The 21805-nt window shown below is 37.6% G+C and overlaps 1 protein-coding gene and 1 long non-coding RNA gene across 2 annotated transcripts; one reads left to right on the top strand and one right to left on the bottom strand.

Annotated features, from left to right (window-relative positions):
* Positions 1 to 3435: 3435 nt before the first annotated feature.
* Positions 3436 to 5213, top strand: LOC102703250 (UPF0481 protein At3g47200-like). Its single transcript, XM_040528006.1, has 3 exons — positions 3436 to 3544; positions 3850 to 4233; positions 4297 to 5213. Exons 1-3 carry the CDS (start codon positions 3436 to 3438, stop codon positions 5211 to 5213), a joined length of 1410 nt encoding a protein of 469 aa, XP_040383940.1.
* Positions 5214 to 9416: 4203 nt separating this feature from the next.
* Positions 9417 to 14625, bottom strand: LOC107305146. The gene is made up of 4 exons (XR_001551253.2): positions 13760 to 14625; positions 11562 to 11629; positions 11442 to 11477; positions 9417 to 9629 (listed from the first exon to the last, which is right to left on the bottom strand). It is a non-coding gene; the product is annotated as an uncharacterized LOC107305146 (long non-coding RNA).
* Positions 14626 to 21805: the final 7180 nt, after the last annotated feature.

Genomic DNA, 21805 nt, shown 5'->3' on the forward strand with positions numbered 1-21805 from the left:
ATTATAAGAGAGGCTAAATATGCACTCTTTATGGGATGGAGGGAGTAGGTATTTCTAGTATTTAAATTTTATCTAAAACCTAGTTTTCTTGTAATAAAATGTCAGCATTCCACTAACCAATCAGGGAAATTAATAGTGACAATCTAGTTCTTTTACCTGTACTTAATTAATCTTCACAAAAACTTACCAAAATAGTTATATTTTGAAACAGAGGGAATACAACAAACTACTGCATCCGTTTTTAAAATATAAACATTTCTGCCACTATTCATATTGTTATTTGTCTTATTAGTAGCTTATTATTCAAAATTATTTCCATTTTATTCCTACTTACCCTCCCACATATTCTTTTCTCATTATTAATGGACATCATTATATTATTAATTTTAATCGCTAGTAAATAGCCTAAAAATACTTGTATTTTAGTTGGAAGGTAGTATATCTTATCTCGTATCCGTCTATTCCCAAATATAAGCATCTAGGATTTAAATTTTACATACAATATCAACATTTCACAGGTACATACTTATCCCATCAATAACATCACATTTAAATTTCTTTATATATTATCCCCAAGTACCCTTCCACTCTAAACAATACCTCAAACATGAAAATGCACACGTTTGGAAACAGAGGAGGACTCTGCTTTGGAGCGGTCTTATTTACACCTGCAGAGTCGAGATAAAACCTTCTCAGGGCAGTTTAGACTATTTGGTTGGTTCCTAACTTTTTGTCAAACCACACGGAGATTTTACGGTCCGAAAGAAATTATTTAGAGTTCTAAATTTTTAGTGAATTTTTTTACCATAGTTATGAAGTAGAAAGCAGTGAGAGGTTTAAATATTTAATGAAAAGCTTTGGTAGTTTAGGTACGAAACTCTTACAATAGAAAATATGATCTCTCTTCTTATCTTCTTAAAGATCAGGGGCAGATTTGGCATGGGGTGACGGGGGCTCGAGCCCCCTACCCCCACTAAAATCATTAGGGCCTCACGAAGACCCCACTAAAACTTTATAGGAAAAATCAGTTGTAAGAGGGTTGAAACTTTATCTAACTTGTTCAGACCCTCTAATCTCGTTGGCTAGATCCGCCACCGTTAAGGATTATAGAAAACCTCCTAACAAGATGTGGTTGACACAAAAGTTTTTTTTAAAAAATATACTAGCCACAACTTAGCCAATGTTAGCATGTAATTTGAGAGTATGACATGTGAGATCATATGGAGAAAAAGTGGTTTCACACAATTATAGCATAAACTAAATAAGTGTTAAACTTTTCTAGCTATTTAACCTTCACTGTGGCAGGTTGGGTCATCCAACCACCAAACAGCTCCTTTGTTTCCAATTTTTCTTTTTAAGTAGGCCGGATGCTTGCCGACCTTAGTCAACTCTTCTGGTCGTGATCCACAGAAAAGCCAACTTCTAACCTCATTTTCGGCTTACACGCTTACGCCAGTAAGCCAAATTTTGAGTTTTAAACTCAAATCTATCGTTAATTTTAAGGATTTTTTCATTATAGTTTATTTTTTAGTATTTGCTTTTAGATCACTACGCACACGTATGAAAAAGATATTCACAAATTATTGTTTGAGCGTTAATAAACGGTTTCTCTTATGTTGATAAATAGCAAAACAATAAGCTATACGTATGCGAACAAGGCAAGGACATTCGGTCACTAGGCATTCTGCTACCAGCGACTCTCAGTACATGCACATGTGGGCAAATGGGCAGTAATTTTCACTGGCAATTTGCTGGGATCGATCGAACCAAACCTTATAAAAAAGAGGCCGGCCGGGCGGCCGGCATCCCAGTGAGATCGAGCCAAATGCTGTTGCTGTACATCATATTCATTCCTCCTTCCCTTTTTTGCATGGCGCAACCGGAAGCGATACCGATCGACATCGAGGCGTCGAATACAGGCGAGGAGCGGGAGGGGCTGATGATCATCGGCAATTCTCAGTGGCCACCGCAGCAATCCCCTCCTGCAGGTAATTATCCACGGAGACTACTGACCTCCAGCATGTACGTACGTACGCACGCATGCAAGTATTAGCGCTTACTTCTCTGCAAGCTGCTTAGTCGACCTTTTTAGCATCGATTAGATGAATTGATATATAGCCAAAAGATATTGCAATATAAAATAGATAGAGTAATTAAGTTGTTGGTTCGCTGCATAGCATGAACCGTCTCTCCAATAAAACCATAATGTTGTAAACAAAGGTACCTCCTCTATCTTATAATAAATTATAGAAAAAAATCTAAATTATACCTCTAAACTATTGTGTGAGCATGAATAACCCCTTAACCTGAAAAATGGACATTTTTTTTATTCTCAAGTGTCAATACCAGCTGACAAACATGCTTTGGGGCCAGGTTTGGCTTAGATGAGCACACATAACCGTCATCCCAAACGGTCATGTGTACTAATCTAAGCCAAAACCGAGGGGCTGCGTTCTCCATCCAGCTGGTATTGTCAATTTAGGGTAAAAAAATATCTGCTTTTTGCATTCAACGAGGTTATTCGTACTTTTTTCCTTTTTTTCTTTTTTAAACCAAGTCTGGGCAACCCTGTGAGCTTTATATTAGCAAGGAGAGCAGTATATACATGGACTTAAAGCCCAAAAGGAAAAAGGAAGAAGAATAAGGAAAAATGAAAGGGACACTATGTGGGTATTCTTGCGAGATGATTTGCACCACAGAAAGCACACACTGCTATTTCTTCCCCTATTTTGTCTATCAAATGCGCCTGTTGCAATTCCTCCCCCCGAAAAACTCGTCTATTGCGTTCGCACCATATCTCCCAGGAAACTAAAATCTGCAGGCTTGGGAGCTTTTTGGTTCGTTACTTTGTCATCAGCCTGTGTTTTCTTGCTCCACTAGTCATGAATAGGTTGCTCCGGTTCATGATCTTGCCGTATCCAGGAGAAGTGTAGGCGATCAACCACCTTTGTCCAGATTTGTCGCACAAAACGGCAGTCTTTGAATAAGTGTTGCGTAGTTTCGAGGTTCCTGTAGCACTACGAGGTTCCTGTAGCAGAACCGGCAAAAGTAACAGTTTGGCCACCCTCGGACTTGTAATCTGTCGGCTGTCAATAGTTTATTCTGCAGCAGCAACCATGTGAAGAACTTACATTTAGGCGGTGCCCAGACTGTCCAGCACAATTTGTTGTCTGTTGATCCGATTCTGCCATTGAATTGTGCCCTGTATGCCGAGCTGGCCGTGTACACGCCATTGGCTGTGCATGTCCAGGTAATTTCATCCCGTGTATTTTCGTCCAAATGGATATATATCTGCGTTCCATAACAGCCCGTATATGGCGAAAAATTCTTGTATCGTGGTCTGTGACAGATTGTTCCTGACCCCATCCATCCAGCGATCGTCAGTCATGGCTTCCCTGACCGATATTGATTTCTGTCTAAACTGGGCATATAGAGATGGTGCCAAATCCATCAAAAGGCCTGTTTCCAATCCAGTTGGACTCCCATAACCTGGCCTTTTCAGTTTATCCATCAGTGGCTGGAGGTGGACTGCCTGTCATGAGCGGTAATTAACCCCAAGTAAGTGATGGGGAATTGCATAATCTGCCCGTGGAAATTAATTCTGAAGGACCTCACCTAATAGTTCAGCGGTATAATTTATAGACCTATTCCTAAATCATAGTAATACGTAAGATTATAATATCACTTGTTGACACCAAATGGATTTACGCCACCATAGGGATCTTTAGGATGAGTTTCACCAAAGATTTATTCGTAAAACACTTTGAAGTTTATAGAAGGAATAAGCTGCGACTGCGACTGTTATAGGTTTGTTGACGTCCTAAATAAAATTAATTAACTAACATGCAGATACAAGATTACGTGATCGACGATGCCGCCTCTACAAGGTCCCCGGGCAAATCTGCAACACAGACCAAAGAGAGCACGAGCCGAGCTACATATCCATCGGGCCTTACCACTACCAGAGCGAGGGGCTGCAGACCAGGTCGAACCTATGGAAAGAGCAGTGCGTGAGCGAGGTCAAGTCACTGCTGTCGCCACCTGCCGTCGACGGGGACGCCGGCGTATTGCTCGACAGGCTAATGGCAGGGATCGAGGACGAGGTGAGGATGTACTACGACGACATACGCTCGTCCCCTTTCCCCGACAATGGCGAGGCTTTCCGTGGAATGATGATCGCCGACGGGTGCTTCCTGCTCGTCACGCTGGGACTGTTGCAGCCTGATGACGACGATCCCAGCCGTGGACCGGAGGAGGAGGAGGAGGATGATCGTGTTGCTGAAGGACCTATGAGACACCCGAGTCGGTGGGACAATCAGCTCTGGTTGCATGACATATTGCTGTACGGGAACCAGCTCCCCTTCGTCGTGGTGCGGGAGATTTACCGGCTTATTCGCTCGTGCGAGACCAGGACCGAGGAGGAGCATGGTTTCCCCGGGAAGAAGATCGGCGCAATTATCGGGCCTATGCTGAGAGGGTACACGACGAGGCCGGCTAGCGACGTAGTGGTGGAGAACGCTGGCCATGTCCTCCACCTGTGCCACTTGCTGCTGAAGCCAACGAACACGCCTATGGACAACAGCGAGCCGCGGCGGGGGGACGGCGGCGACGACGACGGGAACGTGGAGCGGTGGCGCCGGGCGACGGAGTACAGCGAGCTACTGGTGGTGTTCAAGAAGAGGGAACTCGGCGGCGGCGCGCAGTGCATCTCGGACGTCAAGATCCGGGGCCGCGTGGTGGAGATACCCAAGCTGGAGCTGAACCCGCAGACGTGGAGGCTCCTCCGGAACCTGGTGCTGCTGGAGCAGATGAACGAGCACCTCGGTGACCACGTGACTGCGTACTGCGTCTTCATATCGCAGATCGCGTCGACGAGCGCGGACGTCCGCCTGCTCATGGAGAGGGGCATCATCGTGCACTGGGAGGCCACCGACGAGGCGGCCGCCCGGAAGATGGGCAAGCTCTGCGACCAGATCACGTTTTATCCGGGCTGGGACAAATACCTCACGTTGGAGTGGCACGCGCTGGAGTCGCACTGCCGGAGCTGGTCATGGCGTCTGGCCGCGAAGCTGTGCCGCCACAAGGATTGGAAGAACCCGTTGGTGGTGACGGGTACCCTGGTTGCTGTCGTCATACTCTTTTGCGCCATAGTTCAATCCCTCTACAGCTTCTTGGCCTACCGGGATCAGAAGAAAAATCTCTCACGCGCATAGTTAATTAATTATTCCCTCCCTCCGTTTTATAATATAAGACTTTCTAACATTATCTATATCAAATTATATACATTCATCAATGGATGATTAATCTAAATAAAATTAGAAAGTCTTACAATTATAATATGAAACGGAGGTAGTAACTAATTGTACTCTAGCTTCCTCACAATCTCTCTACCTATGTGTGATCATTCTTAATTTGTTTTTGAGCTGACCGATGTGGTCCATGCATTCTCTGAAGCAATATAATTGCAATCCCATTTGTCTAAGAGAGGCTATCTATTTGTGCACGAACCATTTATTTAAATCGCCAATAATACACAAAATGCAATCGGCAACACTTGGTCTGCAATGGTTCCATGAAAACGGCAGGTGATCAATTCATACCAACACTTTGAGCAATCGTTTTCACATAAAACCTATAAATATGAACTGTTACTTATATACCCTAAAAATCTCTAGTGGTTCTTTGTCCCAATATATTGTAACACCCCCAGCCCGTTTAAAGCCTCGTAGTAGTGGGTTTGGTCCATATGGTCTAGAAGTGGCTGTGTAGCTTAATACCATATTAAAAGTTTAGGTAGATGAGGGTCTACTCATAAGTCTTGGTGCTCCAACCATGATATCCACATGTTAACCCTTTTATACGAAGCGAGAACGAGTGTAAGCAGGGTATTATGTGAATCTGGGTTTGCTCAATACGTAGAGTAGACTAATATGGATTTTGAAGACAGAGTGTTACACATATCTATCTAAAAATTATCACCTTAATCTCAGAAAAAAAATAATCTATTAGATGTTAGTGGGTCTAGGTTAAAATGGTGTAGATTGATCAATATTGTCAATGTTGTGGAACCAGGTTACTCATATTAATAAAAAAATAGTCTATTAGATGTTAGTGTGTCTAGATTAAAATGACGCAGATTGATCAATATTGCCAATGTTGTGAAACCAGGTTACCCATATTAATAACTTATGTGGCACTTAGTTAGGGCTAATCATGGGCTATATTAAATGGCCTATCGGTCTCTTGGTCCATATTGCTTCTTTTGAATTATTAACTGACAGAAGAATTAGGCCGACTGGATAGTCCGAGGAAGTGGCATGCCTCCCGATAGGAGCGGTCAGGCTGTCCGACTACCTATCATAGGCACATGCGCGCCCTCCTCAAGGAAGTGGTGCACCCCAATAGGAGAGGTCGGGCAGCCCAACCCCTACCACAGGGTCGGGCTGCCCCAATTGGTAAGGACACAACTAGCTCGGATATAACCATGACCACATTATGTATTAATCAATAAAAGGTACATATATTCTATATTAGATTTACTTGTTATATATTTGAACAAACGTTGCTACACATTGAGTTTCGTGTGTTTTATTCGTAGAAGTACTTACTTGGGCGAAAGAAAAGAGACGGAGTGTAAGAAATGCATGGATGATTGAAGAAGTTGATTGGGGACCAAACCAAGACCTTCTTCAAGTCCACTTCCATCTCACCACGTCACTTTTGGTCCATAGAAAATAAGAGATAAAGTTCTGCACGTTTTGGATTCGGATTCGGCCATCCTAACAACATCAACTTCAAACGGACCTAGCCGCTGATCTAGGACTTTTCGGGCCCATGAGTACTTGTTGGAAAGCTTATGGAGTCTACTTTCAGATGGTTTTAGTCCCACGTCAAAATTCCTACCGAGCTACCGGGAATGTGCAAAACAAGCCACGTATCTCATCCAGTCCGAATCTATTTTCGGTTTTGGGCCTTGTAATTGTGTCGTGGGCTAAGCCCAAGGGGTGTGCGCCCTAGGGACACCCTAGGACGTCCCTAATCCTATTTATTTAGTAGCCGTCATTGTTTAGAGTCAGGTTTTGCTTAGATTAATCTGTCAAGAACAGTTTCGCCGCTAGATCGGTTTGTAAGACCACAACTCGTGAGTTTAATCATTCATCTGCAATTTTGGTTGCTTTCTTTCTTGTTCTTGTCTGTGTTCTTCGATTCGCAAACAGGAATTAGCCTTCTCGGCGAGGCCATCTGTGTTCCGGCATGGTGGTAACCAGAGGAGACGTGGTGCTGCGATTGCGGGGCTCAAGAAGCCGGATCGACGTGTGTCACGACTCCACCAAATCGACTGTTTATCAGAACATTTCGGAAGATCGGGAACCCTAGTCCACATCACCAACCCCATCTTAACATAGCAGGCAAAGCCATGTCTACTTTAGCCTTTAATAGCTGGCAAGCTTGTGTGACATGCATGGCATGTAGGGCTCCAGTGCCATGCCAACTAGACTAAGGTCTTGTTTAGTTCCCAATTTTTTTTTCAAAAATATCACATCGAATTTTTGGATACCTAAATAAAGCATTAAACATAAATGAACCAAAAAGTAATTGCACAATGATGGAAGAAATCTTGAGAATCTTTTTAGCCTAATTAGTCCATGATTAGCCATAAGTGTTACAGTAATCAACATGTGCTAATGACGGATTAATTAGACTCAAAAGATTCGTCTCGCGGTTTCTAGGCTAGCCGTGAAATTCGTTTTTTCATTCGTGTCCAAAAACCACTTCCGACATCCGGTCAAACGTTTGATGTGATGTTTTTGTCAAAAAATTTTGCCAACTAAACACCACCTAAGGGTGACATATGGGACATGCAAAGAAGGATACTAGAAGGATACTTCCATGGTTCCCTGCATCAGCTAGAAGGTTTTCAATCACTTCAATGTCCCATTGACCGGACACTCCATTATGGTTCCCTTCGTCACTCCGGATATAAACTAAGATAACAAATGTTGTACCTACCCCTTGGTTATGTTCACCACCTTAGAGCTATAGAAGGAGGGGGCAGACCCTTACAGAAAGGAGGACTTGAAAGCCTAAATCATGAACAACATAACAATAGGTGTAGAATATTACACTTCTTACGGTCCAAACCTGTATAAACACTTATGTTATTTTCTGTTTGCCTGTGTCTGACAGGATCCACATATTTCTTTCATAGTTCCGTGGCCAAACTCAAAAAGTGTGGCTACCTATCACCCACTATAGGAGCAAGCTTAAGCTTAGAGTTGTATATCAGTACATGAAATAAAAATAAAAGCTAATACAAAATACATCTATAGGAATATAATTTAAAGAGAAATTTTACATGTACATGAGAAAGCCTAAAGGTAACACATTTTTAGTGCAAAAATTTTATACCTCGATATACCTAGTATCTAGAGTTACAACTTTTTCACTGAAAAAATATGGTATCTCATGGTACCTTCTTAAAGATAATGGAAAGAAAAACTCTAGTCTAAAATTTCTATAATTGAAAATATCTATATCAAATCAAACTATACTTTAATTATCTAGATCCATATCATACTACCTAGGGTAATTCTTTAGTTGTAGATCAATTCCAAAATTGTGATAGCCTCTAATTTAAAACCGACCCTAATCATCAACCATGCTGATAGTTTCCTAATGTAGAGTTGCTAGAGACAGTGTTCAGAATACAATGGCATGGTAAGGACATGTACAACGGCGATTATTAGCTGACTCTCTCTATTGCCATGTGAGCAAATATAATGACATGGAGGAAAGTGAGAAAAGAGAAAAAATGGTTGTTATGCATGGCAGCGGCTTAGAGTCAACTCTTAGCATTTTTTAAGGAAAATGTGTTGTATGTGGTACATTAAAGGAAAGAATAGTAATACAATTTTTTTGTTATATTAATGAAGAACCATACCCGACTCTATGTTTATACATACGCTTATAAAATGAGTTAGTATTGTTGACATGGATAAAAGAAGAGTCAATACTAGGCTCTACCTTTGAACATGCCCTAAGGACATATACAATGGCGATTATAAGCTAACTCTCTCCATTATCACAAGAGCAAAAGTGAGGAAATAGAAAAATAATTTTTATGCATGATAATGGTTTAGAGTAGACTCTTAGCATTTATTTAAGTAAATTGTGTTGCATGAGGTAGATTAAAAGGAAAGAAGATTAATAAAAAATATTTTGTTTTAATAATGAAGAAATCATACCCGACTCCATCTTCATACATACACTTATAAAATGAGTTATATTGCTGATGTGGATAAGGAGAGAGTTAATACTAGGTTCTACCTTGGAACATGGCCTAACTGGCCGGCAATATTATTTGATAACACACAAACAATGCAATAAACAAAAAATACATTTTATTTTATCGCACATAAATATAGTTTGGGATAGAATGGTCCATATCACCAATATTATTTAGTTTACAGTATATAGGGCGATCAGCCAACAAATCAATAGTAGTGGAAGGAAAAAAATGGTTCAATACGGAATTCCTAATTCAATATTACATTCGACCGATTGCAAAGAGAAGGCAACAAATTTTCTTTCAGCAATTTACGAGTAGATGGTCATTCCCTCGCCTTCTTCTACAAAAACAGCATATATAACAAGCAACAAGTTAAGTATCCATATGTTTCTATAACACTTTAGTATGTAAAAATATTATAAATATAAGGAATGAGAGGAGAGTAATGGGGACGCGTGTGGTGGTGGCGTGACACACCAGAGGGGAGCAAGGTGCCTCGATCTCATGGTCATGGGGTGGAGGCACACGTCGATAGTGGAAAAGGTTGGCAGTGGTGGCAAGCCTTAGCTCCAATGTGTGAGGGAGAAGGAGAGTGTGAGGAAAGCGGAGAGAGAAAAAGGGATGAGGGCATCAACGCTTGTGTGTGAAGTGCATACAGTAAGGTGCGGAAGGAGAGAGAGGAGAAGGGGATGTAAACATTAATATAATTGGGAGTAATGCTGTCATGTGATTTTATAATTTCATTTGTAAGGAGAGTCTAGAGAGGCAGTCTTTTGTAGGATTCAGCTAAAAATTCAGACTTTCTAGATGGACCCCTAAAGAAAATAATGCATTGGCATACACAAGCGCTTGCATATGGTGAGAATACGCCAATGGAGAGGAAAGGAATGAAAGGAAGAGATGGACCACGACATGGCCTAAAAGACTTGCATGGGATAGTGAAATGAAGTAGCTAGTGGAGGGGTCTGGGCTGGTGTGGTTCAGGAGTAGAAATGAGTTTCTAGGGATCGATCTTTTAACTTTTGGCCATACCTTTGAATTAAAATTTGAGATTTGAACTCAGTAAATAATATGAATTTCAAGGAAGAACATAATTACTACTAGATTTTGACTTGAATTTGATGGAACATGGAAGGGATTTAAACAATTTAAATTTTCTAATTTGTTTGATTTATGCTTTATTTATTTAGAGAGAACAGAACTTATATACTCATCATGTCCCAAAATATAGCTACTTCTCCTCCTACCCCTTATCGTGCAGATCACAACTATCCATATATTATTTCTTAATCTACTTACTGACAGTAGGATTTAATCCACACCGTTGATCTATTTTTATCGGACGACTATGATTAAATTATACTACCAACAATATTAGGTATAGTATAAATTAGAAGGGCTAATACCATCCTTTTTATTATGATCTTTATTGCCAAAATATAAAATTATAAAATATTGCACAAGTACAAAAATATCATTTTTATCCAATGGCTGAGATTAGTTCTACTAGTAGTATATTAATACCACTAAAATGTACAGGAGAGTTGTCCATCAAAACGATATCGTATTACGCAAGTTTTAAGACGTAACAACTGCTAGGGGGTAATGGTGTGCCATATGTGTACGTCGAATTTTAGTGCTAGTTGTCTAATAATTGTTATTAATGATGTTGCATATTGTATGTTGATCTTTAGTGCCAGTTGGCATCAACTCTAGAAGATAAAGATTGGTAGGCGTGTAACCATGTACCTGCAATAGTTGGCCCACCTTAGTTTATCTTATATAAACTAAATATTGAATTTAAGGCTTTCAAAATTAAAACCTGGATTTCGCAGACAAACTAAAATAAGTCAGCTTGTTTGTTTTCCCAGAGTGATTTTATCTTTAACCACCAAAAACTTATAAATATGAATAAAGCTTTTGGAAAAAATGTAGTATCTGGTGAAAGTAAAAAGGCACGGGGAGTACTCCCTATCAATTGGGGCCTGCACCTGTCCTAGGTATAGGATATTAATGTATATTTTAATGGAAATTAACAAGATGAAACATGAGCAGAAGGGAGGAAAAGATATATAGGCATGATTGTCATAAACAGAAATTGATGAAAAATTAGTGGCATATATATACTGGCAAAACGGATACTCAAATATACCTTTCCGGATGTGGTAGCTCGTCCACCCAGAGCTTCCTGTGCCGTACGTTTCGGATTATTACGTTAGAAACTATGTTCTGAATTAAATTTAAATATCAAATAAGAAAACAGATTATATACTTCGAGAAGTCTCTCCAATCTCTGAACTCTGCGCCTCAGATCTTCAATAATCTCGCGGTAACATTCACCTAACATCAGTCAATTACAAAAAAATCAGTATATATATCTTGACAATTCAGAATTAAAATATCCTCTCAATTATGTAATTAATAAATCTCTTCTGAATTAGTGTATAAAATGTTGACTATTGTTGTAAGCTATATGAGAAAGAGGACCATATATACGTGGAGAGTTTATCTGAGCAAGGGAAACTTTATTTAGTTCATAGCACAAATAGTAGTTAAAAAGTTTAAAGAGTAGTACGTGTAGTAAGGTTTGAAGAAATTTTGGGTTTAATATATTTAGGGGTTATTGTTTGGCTTTTTCAGAGAAAAAGACAAACCATGTATTTACAAATGAAAATAATTTGTCAATAAAACTTTTATATGCATGTTCTTAGCGATATCGATAAAAAAACCCAAAATTAACTTTAAATTTAAAGTTAAAAATTTAAATTTTAGCTTGCAAGTATAAACATAAACGTAAAGATGATGGTGCTATTTGTTTCAGAAAAAATATACATGTTATACCATATTTAATTTAGTAGAAGCTATTAGCAAAATGACTTGAAGTCAAGGCCATGTGGTGTGAAAGGCGTTTAGCAGTTTGATATTGGCAGAAAATCATTTTTCGAAATTCGTGCTCTAGTATGGGCACTAAGTTCCAGATCGGTGGCCGTAAGCAAACTATGGAGGTGAGGAAGGGGTGGCAAAGCACAAAATATTATCCAATCGGGTTCATAATGTAATATTTCTAGATTTACTTGGAAATACGCACTAATTAATCTGTACACATATCCATCGATCATTTTATAAACCTAGGAAGAGCATATAATCTTATAATATAAAATCGAGAAAGTATAATTTATAATTAAATAAATTATTTTCTATTATGAATTATTTTTATATAAAAAAGTTTATGACGTGGACACATGGAAGTCCATGTAGGCTTATCCAGGAAATAAGAAAGCAAAGTGAACGGTATTTATAATACGGTTCTGGTTTACGGTATTTATAATAAAGTTCGTGTTTTTTTTCCATCATATGGATGTTAATTCCTAACAAGCGATCGGATCAGATGACCGACCAATTAAAAATCAATATTATAGGCCTTGATTTTGATAAGGATAAGAAAAGGTTTTAAGTAATCAATGATCGGCAAATAGATTTGGCTAACATCTCCATTTTTTTCCTACTTATGCTTATAAGCTAAAATTTGAGTTTTCAACCTTAAATTTGGAGTCATTTTAGGGTTTTTAGCAAAGTTTATTTTTTAGTCTTGTTTTTTAGATAGCTAAGAATATGTATATACAAATTTTATTCACAAGTTATATATTTTTCAAATAGAAATATGCTACTCCGTATTTGACTTTTGAAACCAAATAATCACCCCCTTAGCCTCCAAGATAACCTAGATATACACAATAATTTACTACTCGTATGCCCTCTCGTAATTTAATCGCTTATGTTTAATAAATTGACTTACTTTTTTTATATTTGTGGGTTTAACAGTATCTATGTACGATGAATTATATGGTGGAAAGATTATTGCTTTATTTACCGATGAGACTGAGAGGTAACCTTTTGGTTTGTGCCCTAATTTATTTATTGTAATATGCCTTTTATGTGATTGAAATTACATATCAGATCTTTGAGCTAATTATAACGGTGTATTTATTGTAAATAAATCTTTATAATAAGATCTCACAGTATGATATTCTAGTAAAAAAATATATGATCTTTATTCTACTTGAAACATTTATATATTATACTTGAAACGTTTGATGAGTTATAATTGTTGAAACATTACGAAATAGTTGCTAAGACATTCAAAGAACTCCACGTGAAATATTTGGAAATGAACTAAAGAAACAGCTAAAATTACCTTTTGAAGCCTTTAAATAACACCAAGTGCTATATTAAAAATGATCCATTAATTACAACACAAGAATTAAAAATATCATGTGCAGGTGTCAAATTATAGTTGAAAACTTTGCTTTCCAAATATGAAACATCGCATTTTAGCAGTTGAAACATATATTTTATTTTATAGAATATAATTATGTGACGTGGAATAAAATGGTGTAATCCAATGATAAATCAGATCAATTAACTACTTGCAGCAGTGGGGTGTAGAGACAGGTAACAGGGGCGTCTCACGTTTTGTGCTTTTGCTGGGGCGCCCAAGAGTATTTTCCGATATCTTGGGTTTTGCTCAGGCGCCTGGATCGAACGTTTTCGGCCGAATCTTTACTAATATAATAGTTTACGGTCCTCCATTGCTGACAGGTGGGCCCGCGTCCCCGCTCGTGTTCAGCGGCGGAGGCCGCGAGGGGCTGGCTGGCTCCCTGCGACCCCGCCTCGGTGGCTCGGCCTCGCGCCCTCGCCTGCCGCTCGCCGCCTTGCGTCAGGCCAAGCCGCAAGCCGCCACCACCACCAAGCCTCCACGACGACAACCGGCCGCTGATGCGGGCCAAGGTGCCGATCGGGGTGCTTGGGCCTTGGGCCGCCGTTCCAGTTCGGCCTCTCCGCCGGCGGCGGTCCCTGCGAGCTCCGCTTCGACCTCTCCACCGCCCTCTCCTCCGGCCCGGCGCTCCGCCTCTCGTACCGCCCCAACAAACCCAGCCTCCCCTTCTCCGTCTCCGTCCGCGCCGGCGTCGGGCCCCTCGGCTCCCCGGCCCGCGCGCCCTTGGGAGGTCGGGAGCAGCCCTCCACCAGCCACTCCCGGCTGGCCGGCTCCCCGCCGAGAAACGTCGATGGCGCGGGCGCCCGGCGCTCGGCGGCGGCGACAGAGAGGAGGCGCGACGCCGCTGGGGCGGGGGAGGAGAGGAGGTGCAGTTGCGGGGAAGGAGAGGAGCAGAGGAACGCCGGCGCTGGCGGCGGAAGCACGGAGTGGAGAGGAGAGGGGCGGCGGCTGGGCGGGGTGGGTAAGTAGAGGAGAGAGAAAGAGAGGGGGATTAGGGTTAGGGTTTAGGTTGTTGGGCCTATGGGCCAAATTTACCTGTGAATTTATATTTCTGGGTCCGTGGGCCTCCTCTTAATTGATAATTGATAATAACTTAATGAAAATAATATATTAATGATATTTTAATATATAAAATTCCATTGTAACGTACGGATAATTTGCCAGTGTACTTAAAAAAATCAGCGATGATTGAGTGATCGGGACAAGGGCATTTTTGGTCTTTCTACCCCTAATTTAACATCACAACAACACTAAATAAAGGAAATGTCATAGTGGAAACGAAAATTTTAGTCCAATGGTCCTATAAGATGGCCCTATAAAAAAAATTAAGTGGATGCATAGAGGGAAGTTTGATTTTTTGCATAGCATAAATAAATCGGGTATAATTTCAGTGGCATAAATCGGTAGGGAAATTGATATTTTTCAAATTTTCAATTCTATGTTGTGGGTCATTTCAAATTTATCTGAAAATATCAATTTTCAAATTTTATTCGAAAATATCAATTTTCAATTTTACTGTCTTAATTTCAAATTTTATTCGAAAATACCAATTTTAAATTCTATGTTTCGGGTCATTTGACATGTAGTAAGCAAAATAAGTTAACGGAGTTAGATGGAAAACTTAACCGCAGTGGCACGTAAGGAAGAAAAAATTAAGTGAATGACACAGAGAGAAGTTTGATTTTTTTGCATGACATAGAAGGAACCGAATATAATTTTAGTGGCATACCGGGAATTCTCTCATATATATATAAAGACTAATCCGTGCACCCCTTATACTCTTCTATTCCCTCTCACTTCCAAGGCCTCGTAAGGCTCATCCCACGTTTCACCCCTCTTTCCAAGACCTAAAAATCACCCTTACCTTATTTAAAGGTTGGTTAAAGGGTTCCACCGTGGGTCAACCCCTTATGGGCTTCCCCTCGTGTCTATCTAAGCACACCTCTTGTCTCGTAGGAATTATGCAGCAACACGAAAACAAAAATGCAATAACACGAGAACTAATTCGCAGTGAGCGTTGAAACATACTCACGAGGGATCTACTTTTATAAAGCACTTTTTTTCTAACAATGTGGTACAAACATTTTTAAAAACTAATATATGAGGTGAGAGATAAAATCGTTTAAAGTTTGAAATCTTAAGAAATATCTATAGGATTTGTATTAGTATACACTAATGTAATGCTATAGTAATAGCTGCAGTAACGCTATACATTCTATATAGCAATAATATCATGTTACTATAAAATATGTGTATTGTTGCTGCATAATTGCAGTAACATAACGATAAGTGCAGTAGCTTGTTACTACACAGTTACAGTAAAGTCGTGATATAAGTATAGTCATCATGATCAAAATGGAGGTGTGACTGCATACTATTGCGACAGTATAACTAATACTTGTGGGAGAGCTAAAAGTTTGTATGCCCAATATTTAGAGAGCAATATCACATGTCTTGTATTATTTTTTAAATCCGTTTTCACTACACTGGTTAAAAAAAATATGATTTAAAAAATTAGATACATCATGATGTTATTACTGTATTTTATAAGGAATGTTATTGTATTATTGCCTTCACGTTACTGCACTTTTTAGATATATAGACGGAATTGGATAAAGGTGGGGTGTGGAGAAAGGTCAAAGGGATGAATTTGACCGGCTAGGGAGAACTTTGACCAGGACAGGAGAGAGGTTTTGGGTCCTTGGAAGAGATGGGAGGTGGGTTTGGGCCTTATAAGTAAAGGAGGGCATAGAATAGCTTATTTTAAGGGTGGTACATATTAGTTTTCATATATATATATATATATATATATATATATATATATATATATATATATATTCCTACCACCAGGTGTTCTACTTCCTTCATGTCTCATGTCTAGGGTGCAGAAACAACTCTATACTTGTTTCTGTTCTCACCCAACAGGAAGATAGATACCATTAATCTTATATGAAAGATATAACTATTTGTATAAAGTTTGTACTTTCGGCTAGGTGAGAGCATAAACATGTATGAAGGTGTTTCTGCACCTTAGCCATGAAGGGAGTAGCTACACCAGCTAGTAGGATAGAGGCTTCCTATATGACTATATAGGATATAATATATAAACAATGTACCAATAGATTTGTCAAGAAAAATACTTCTATATAGTTTATCATTAAAAATACTTGGCCAAATTTTCTACGAGACATAATGACTTCATGATTGTAGATTTTGGACACAACAAAAGTTGATCTTTGGGAAGACACTTTAAAAAATGTCTATTTTCTACTGGACACCTTATCCATTTATTATATTCATTTATAGTTTAATATGATAGAAACATGTAAAGATCAGAAATATTCATATAATTCGGTTTGTAATTTTTTTACAAACATGGGCTATAAAGAGAAAACACCAATTAAAATGAACGGAGATAGTATTTTGATTGTTTACATCATGAAATTAAATAAAAAGTACCAGACGGCATAGAGAAGGATAATTTGTTCTTACAGATAGTGCCGCAGGTGCACGTTTCACCTCTTGCCGTGCTTCTGGTGGCGGGGCCATCACCTGCAAATCATGCATGCGCGTATGAATTAATTAATCAGAAACAGGTAGTTTTTCATCTGGTGTTCAGATATGAACTAATACTCCCTCCATATTTTTATTTTTATGTATAACATCGTTGACTTTTAAAATCACGTTTGACCATTCATCTTATTCAAAATTTTTATCGAAATATATAAAATTATAATGCATAATTAAAGTTTCTATAATAATAAATTATATTGTAACAAAATAATTAATAATTATATAATTTTTCTGAATAAGACGAAGGGTCAAACATGGATCTAAAAGTCAACGGTGTCATATAAAAAAATATAGAGGGAGTATTAAGGTTTAGCACCCAGCGCCTCGGCACACTACAATAAAATAAAATGTGTACGAAATAGGTACAAAGAACTACATTAATATTTTCCTCTCCAAAAGAAGAACTCCAGAAAACCAAATTCAACTTAGGTTTAGCTAGTCCAAACTAGTTTCACTACTTATAATGACTGCTCCCTCAGTCCGGGAAAAAACAACTTTTTGGTTTTTGTGTCAAGCATTTGATTATCCGTCTTATTTGAAAAAAGATTTTTAAATTTTTTAAAAATTAGTCACACATAAAGTACTATTCATGTTTTATCATCTAATAAAAATAAAATATTAATCATAATTTTTTTTAATAAGACGAAGAGTCATTGCATCTAAAAACTGAAAATTTGATTTTGTTTTGGGACAGAGCGAGTATAGACTTAACTCATATATATTATATAATTAGTTCATACTCGTTCAAAACTTTTCATTTTACACGTACTGGCACAATCGTGATAAGGGTTATGTACTTGCACAACTATTGTCTTGGTGCATTAATATATTTTTTGTTACAGCGGCATAAATACCTTATAATTAAGCCATCTATTGCGCGCTAACGTATTGCAAGGTTGTTGGTGGCCGAGCACTAATAAAAAAAAAATTTCCGTAGGTATCATGCTTTTCTTTTCTAGACGGTCTAAATTTCTAGCCATATGTGGACATCGTCAAGGCCAGTTGTGATTTGTGAACTTTGACTTCAAGTAAAAATAGATGCGTACAAAAGTTAAGGGGTGATTGTTTGACTTGTTCAGGAGAAAAATTAAACGGTATATTTATAGATAAAAAATATTTTATGAATAAAAATTTTATATATGTATTCTTAGTGATATAAAAATTAAGGTTAAAAAATAAACTATAGTAAAAAACCCTAAAATATACTCCAACTTTATAGTTGAAATTAAGTTTTGTCTTATAAACATAAGAAAAAAAAAACATAGGACTCAAAGAGTTACATGAGCTAGACAACCTTGCTTCACACATGATGACATAAATCAAACCTCTAGTAATATTTCTAAGTGAAATGCTAGCCCAAAATGACACTAGGCTGATCCCCATGTCAGCAATTGAACTACATCCATCAAAGATATAGTAAACATGCTCAATGATTCTCATGGTTAATTGACTGGTTGTGCAGGAGGCTTCCAAAGAGAAAGAGAAAAGAAACAAAAATGGTGCTCAAGGCAGAGCACCCTAAAGCCACCACCTTCCAATGGTAACATGTATAATTCATGTAGTAGGAAATATGGTGGTATGATGATATGTACAAAGTAAAATTCAATATTTTTTGTTTATAAGAAAGAAAATTCACAAATTTCACATAATAGTGTAAAATAATTTATTTTTATGCTAATATGTATTTATTACAGATCAAGGTAAATCTATTTGTGTTGTATCTGGTCTTTCTACGAAAGAAGTTTGCTAAAAGCTGGTCATAAGCAAAGGTCAAAGGGGGTCATGTAACAGAGATGATGGCAAGACGTACGGCGGCTTATGCAACAACGAAGAGGGCAGTTGGAGTACGTTCGTGCAAGGGAGGGTAAGAGAACATGAATAAAGCCCTATTGCTGTACCCACAACTCAGTGCATCACTGGTTTGTTTAGCCGAAATATTGGACTGTGTGTTTCATATTACAAGCCTATAAATATTACTAAAATGACACATTTAAAAAATTCAATAAAAAGAGATTAATAATCGTGGTGATGCATGGTAAACTATTTGTTATCTTGTTAGTATTCTTAACTACAAATCAAGACAAACTGTTAGTTTTATATCTACTAAAAAGCATTATTTTCAAACACCTATTAATGTTATTAAAGAAGTAGGTTATAGTCGCCTGAATGTGCAACTTATTAGGCTATGCTCCATGAAACTTGAGTAATTGGAACAATGTGTATTTAGTGAAGTGGTTGCGTTGATTAATATAAATAGCAATCATATATATATATATGTGAACTCATAGCACGCTGTGTGTATTATGGAGCGTATTTGCGGATGTGTGTGCGCGCATCTATTTTTATTTTTAAAATTTTTTTTTAATTTTTTACTATCTGTCCTCAAGCTTTGGCATAAAATGAGTTTTCTCCCTTTTTCTTCAAAGAACTATGTAGAAGACGGAGACACACAAAAATCACTACACATGCAAACACTCTGAACGAATGTGTCAACTCACATATAAGAATTGGCTGCATACGAAATTCAATTGACATATGACCATCGGATGGAATTTTCGCTTTTCTATTTTGAGGACGAGCAGGACTATACATATATATAACACGTAACACACAGTTATGCATACTAAGAAAAATCCTAAGTAGATTTCTCGTTTTTAATCAGCTATAATTTTGTACTTTGCTTCTATTAGTCTATAGCTACCTCTATAATAAGTCGGAATAAAATGTCTTATTCCCGATCCGTTTTTCTTTTATTTGATACATTTGATTTTGATGTACGTTTAATCGTTTGTTTTTTTAAAATTATTGTGCAAATATACAAAATTATAAGTCATTCTTAAAAAAATAGTAATAAATTAAATAATAAGAAAATAATTAATAATTATATATTTTTAATTAAGACTAATGATTAAACATGCAACCTATAGCTAACAGCGTTAAATTTTAAAAAAACAGTGGAGGTATCTTTTAAGAAAAAAAAAACAACAGGACTTATCAAACATGCTCTGCACGAACACTACCGGAGAAACATGGTCATGACACGTGAGGGTTGAGAGTTTTCATGACAGCCACAAGCAAACTCACTTATGTGTTTGTATATATATATATATATGGGAAAATTAAATCCTGCTATCAGTGTAGCTACTCCCTTTATGTTAAATGTACAGAAACACATCTATACATATTTCTTCTCTCCTCTAACAAAAAGTACAAACTCTATACAGTCATTATGACTATGCTAATCAAATTGATCTACACGTGATCCTTATTTTCCTATAATGGGTTTGCCGCCCTCAAGATCGAAAGTCACGCAGTCTGGTAGACTGGTAATGCAATCACAAAACCCAGAATTAATCAGTATATTTTCAAAGGAGAAGAATGCATATAAAGAAGAGGATTACCTGATGGGTTGTCGTTCCCAGTACTCCTAGGCCTCCCAGCTGGAATGAAACAGGGCGCCAAGAATGGAGGAAAAAGGTGAGCTACAGGAATCTAATTTGCATAATTTTTTTCTTACGAAAAGACTAAAAGAAAATTTCAGTAAGACGAATGGAAATTTTAGATTTTGCAATTCATGGGAATGTTGAATTATCATTAATGACTGATTTAAAGAAAAAATGTCTCTTATAAATGGACCATGCATCGGTGGTGGTCTTTTAATTCTCTTGCATTGAAGGTGGGAGTATGTCTCCTCATATATGACTTTTTTAATTAGGGTAAAGTCCATGATCTCCTCTTAAACTTTGCCTCAAATTCATTTTTCATTCTAAACTATATATTGATTAAGAGTCATATCTCTCTCTAGTACATGCTACCATATACAGCCAATTCAATATTGTCACATTCATATGAAATAAACATTCTAAATCATACATATTCTCACGGCAATGTGCAAAGTATCATCTAGCTAGTGTGTACATATGTGCGTACCCCTAGCTGTGAACCTAGAGTTCATCATAGAGAAAATCCATGGTATACCCATAAATATTTTAGTTAACCTCTTCTATTCTCCTGAATTGTGCTTATTTACTAGTATATTCTTAAAATTTGATTTTGATCCCTTCCATGCCCCTCCCGTCTGTTGATTGCTAGTTGACTATCTAATTTCTATAAAAAAAGGGTCATTTTACCCTTTGCATGAACATAGAAATTTATGAATTACATTATTAAAAATGTAAACGCTTATCGCATGAGGCTATTAATCTATGAGTTTGATGTGCGATACATTATTTATACAAATTTATTTTTAGATAATGAAACAAAAATATTTGTTTATTTTATTTTAAAAAATTCATAAAAATGAGGAGCATGCATGTAAAGATAAGACTACCAATGTCCATGATATTTTTGAAAGTGCTCCTGATTAAAAAATCTGTTGTCCCATTAAATTGCCAATAAAAATTAATTTTTATATTTTTTACTTTAATAGTTATGTTAAAATTTTTCACACTAATTATTTAGTCTCATTAGTTACATAAAATGCATATATTATGAACTCAAACAAAAATTTCAATTGTTTTTTAAACTTATATTCAAACATAATTATTCATCAAGGGCATTAATGATATTTGCCACCAAAGTTAACTGTGAAATGAAGTAAATGTAGCAGCAAGGACCTAGAAGAGATCAAGTTGAAAATTTAAGGGTACAAAAGGGATCGGGGAATT

The sequence above is a fragment of the Oryza brachyantha genome, chromosome 10, assembly GCF_000231095.2.
Source record: "Oryza brachyantha chromosome 10, ObraRS2, whole genome shotgun sequence".
Lineage (NCBI taxonomy): Eukaryota > Viridiplantae > Streptophyta > Magnoliopsida > Poales > Poaceae > Oryza > Oryza brachyantha.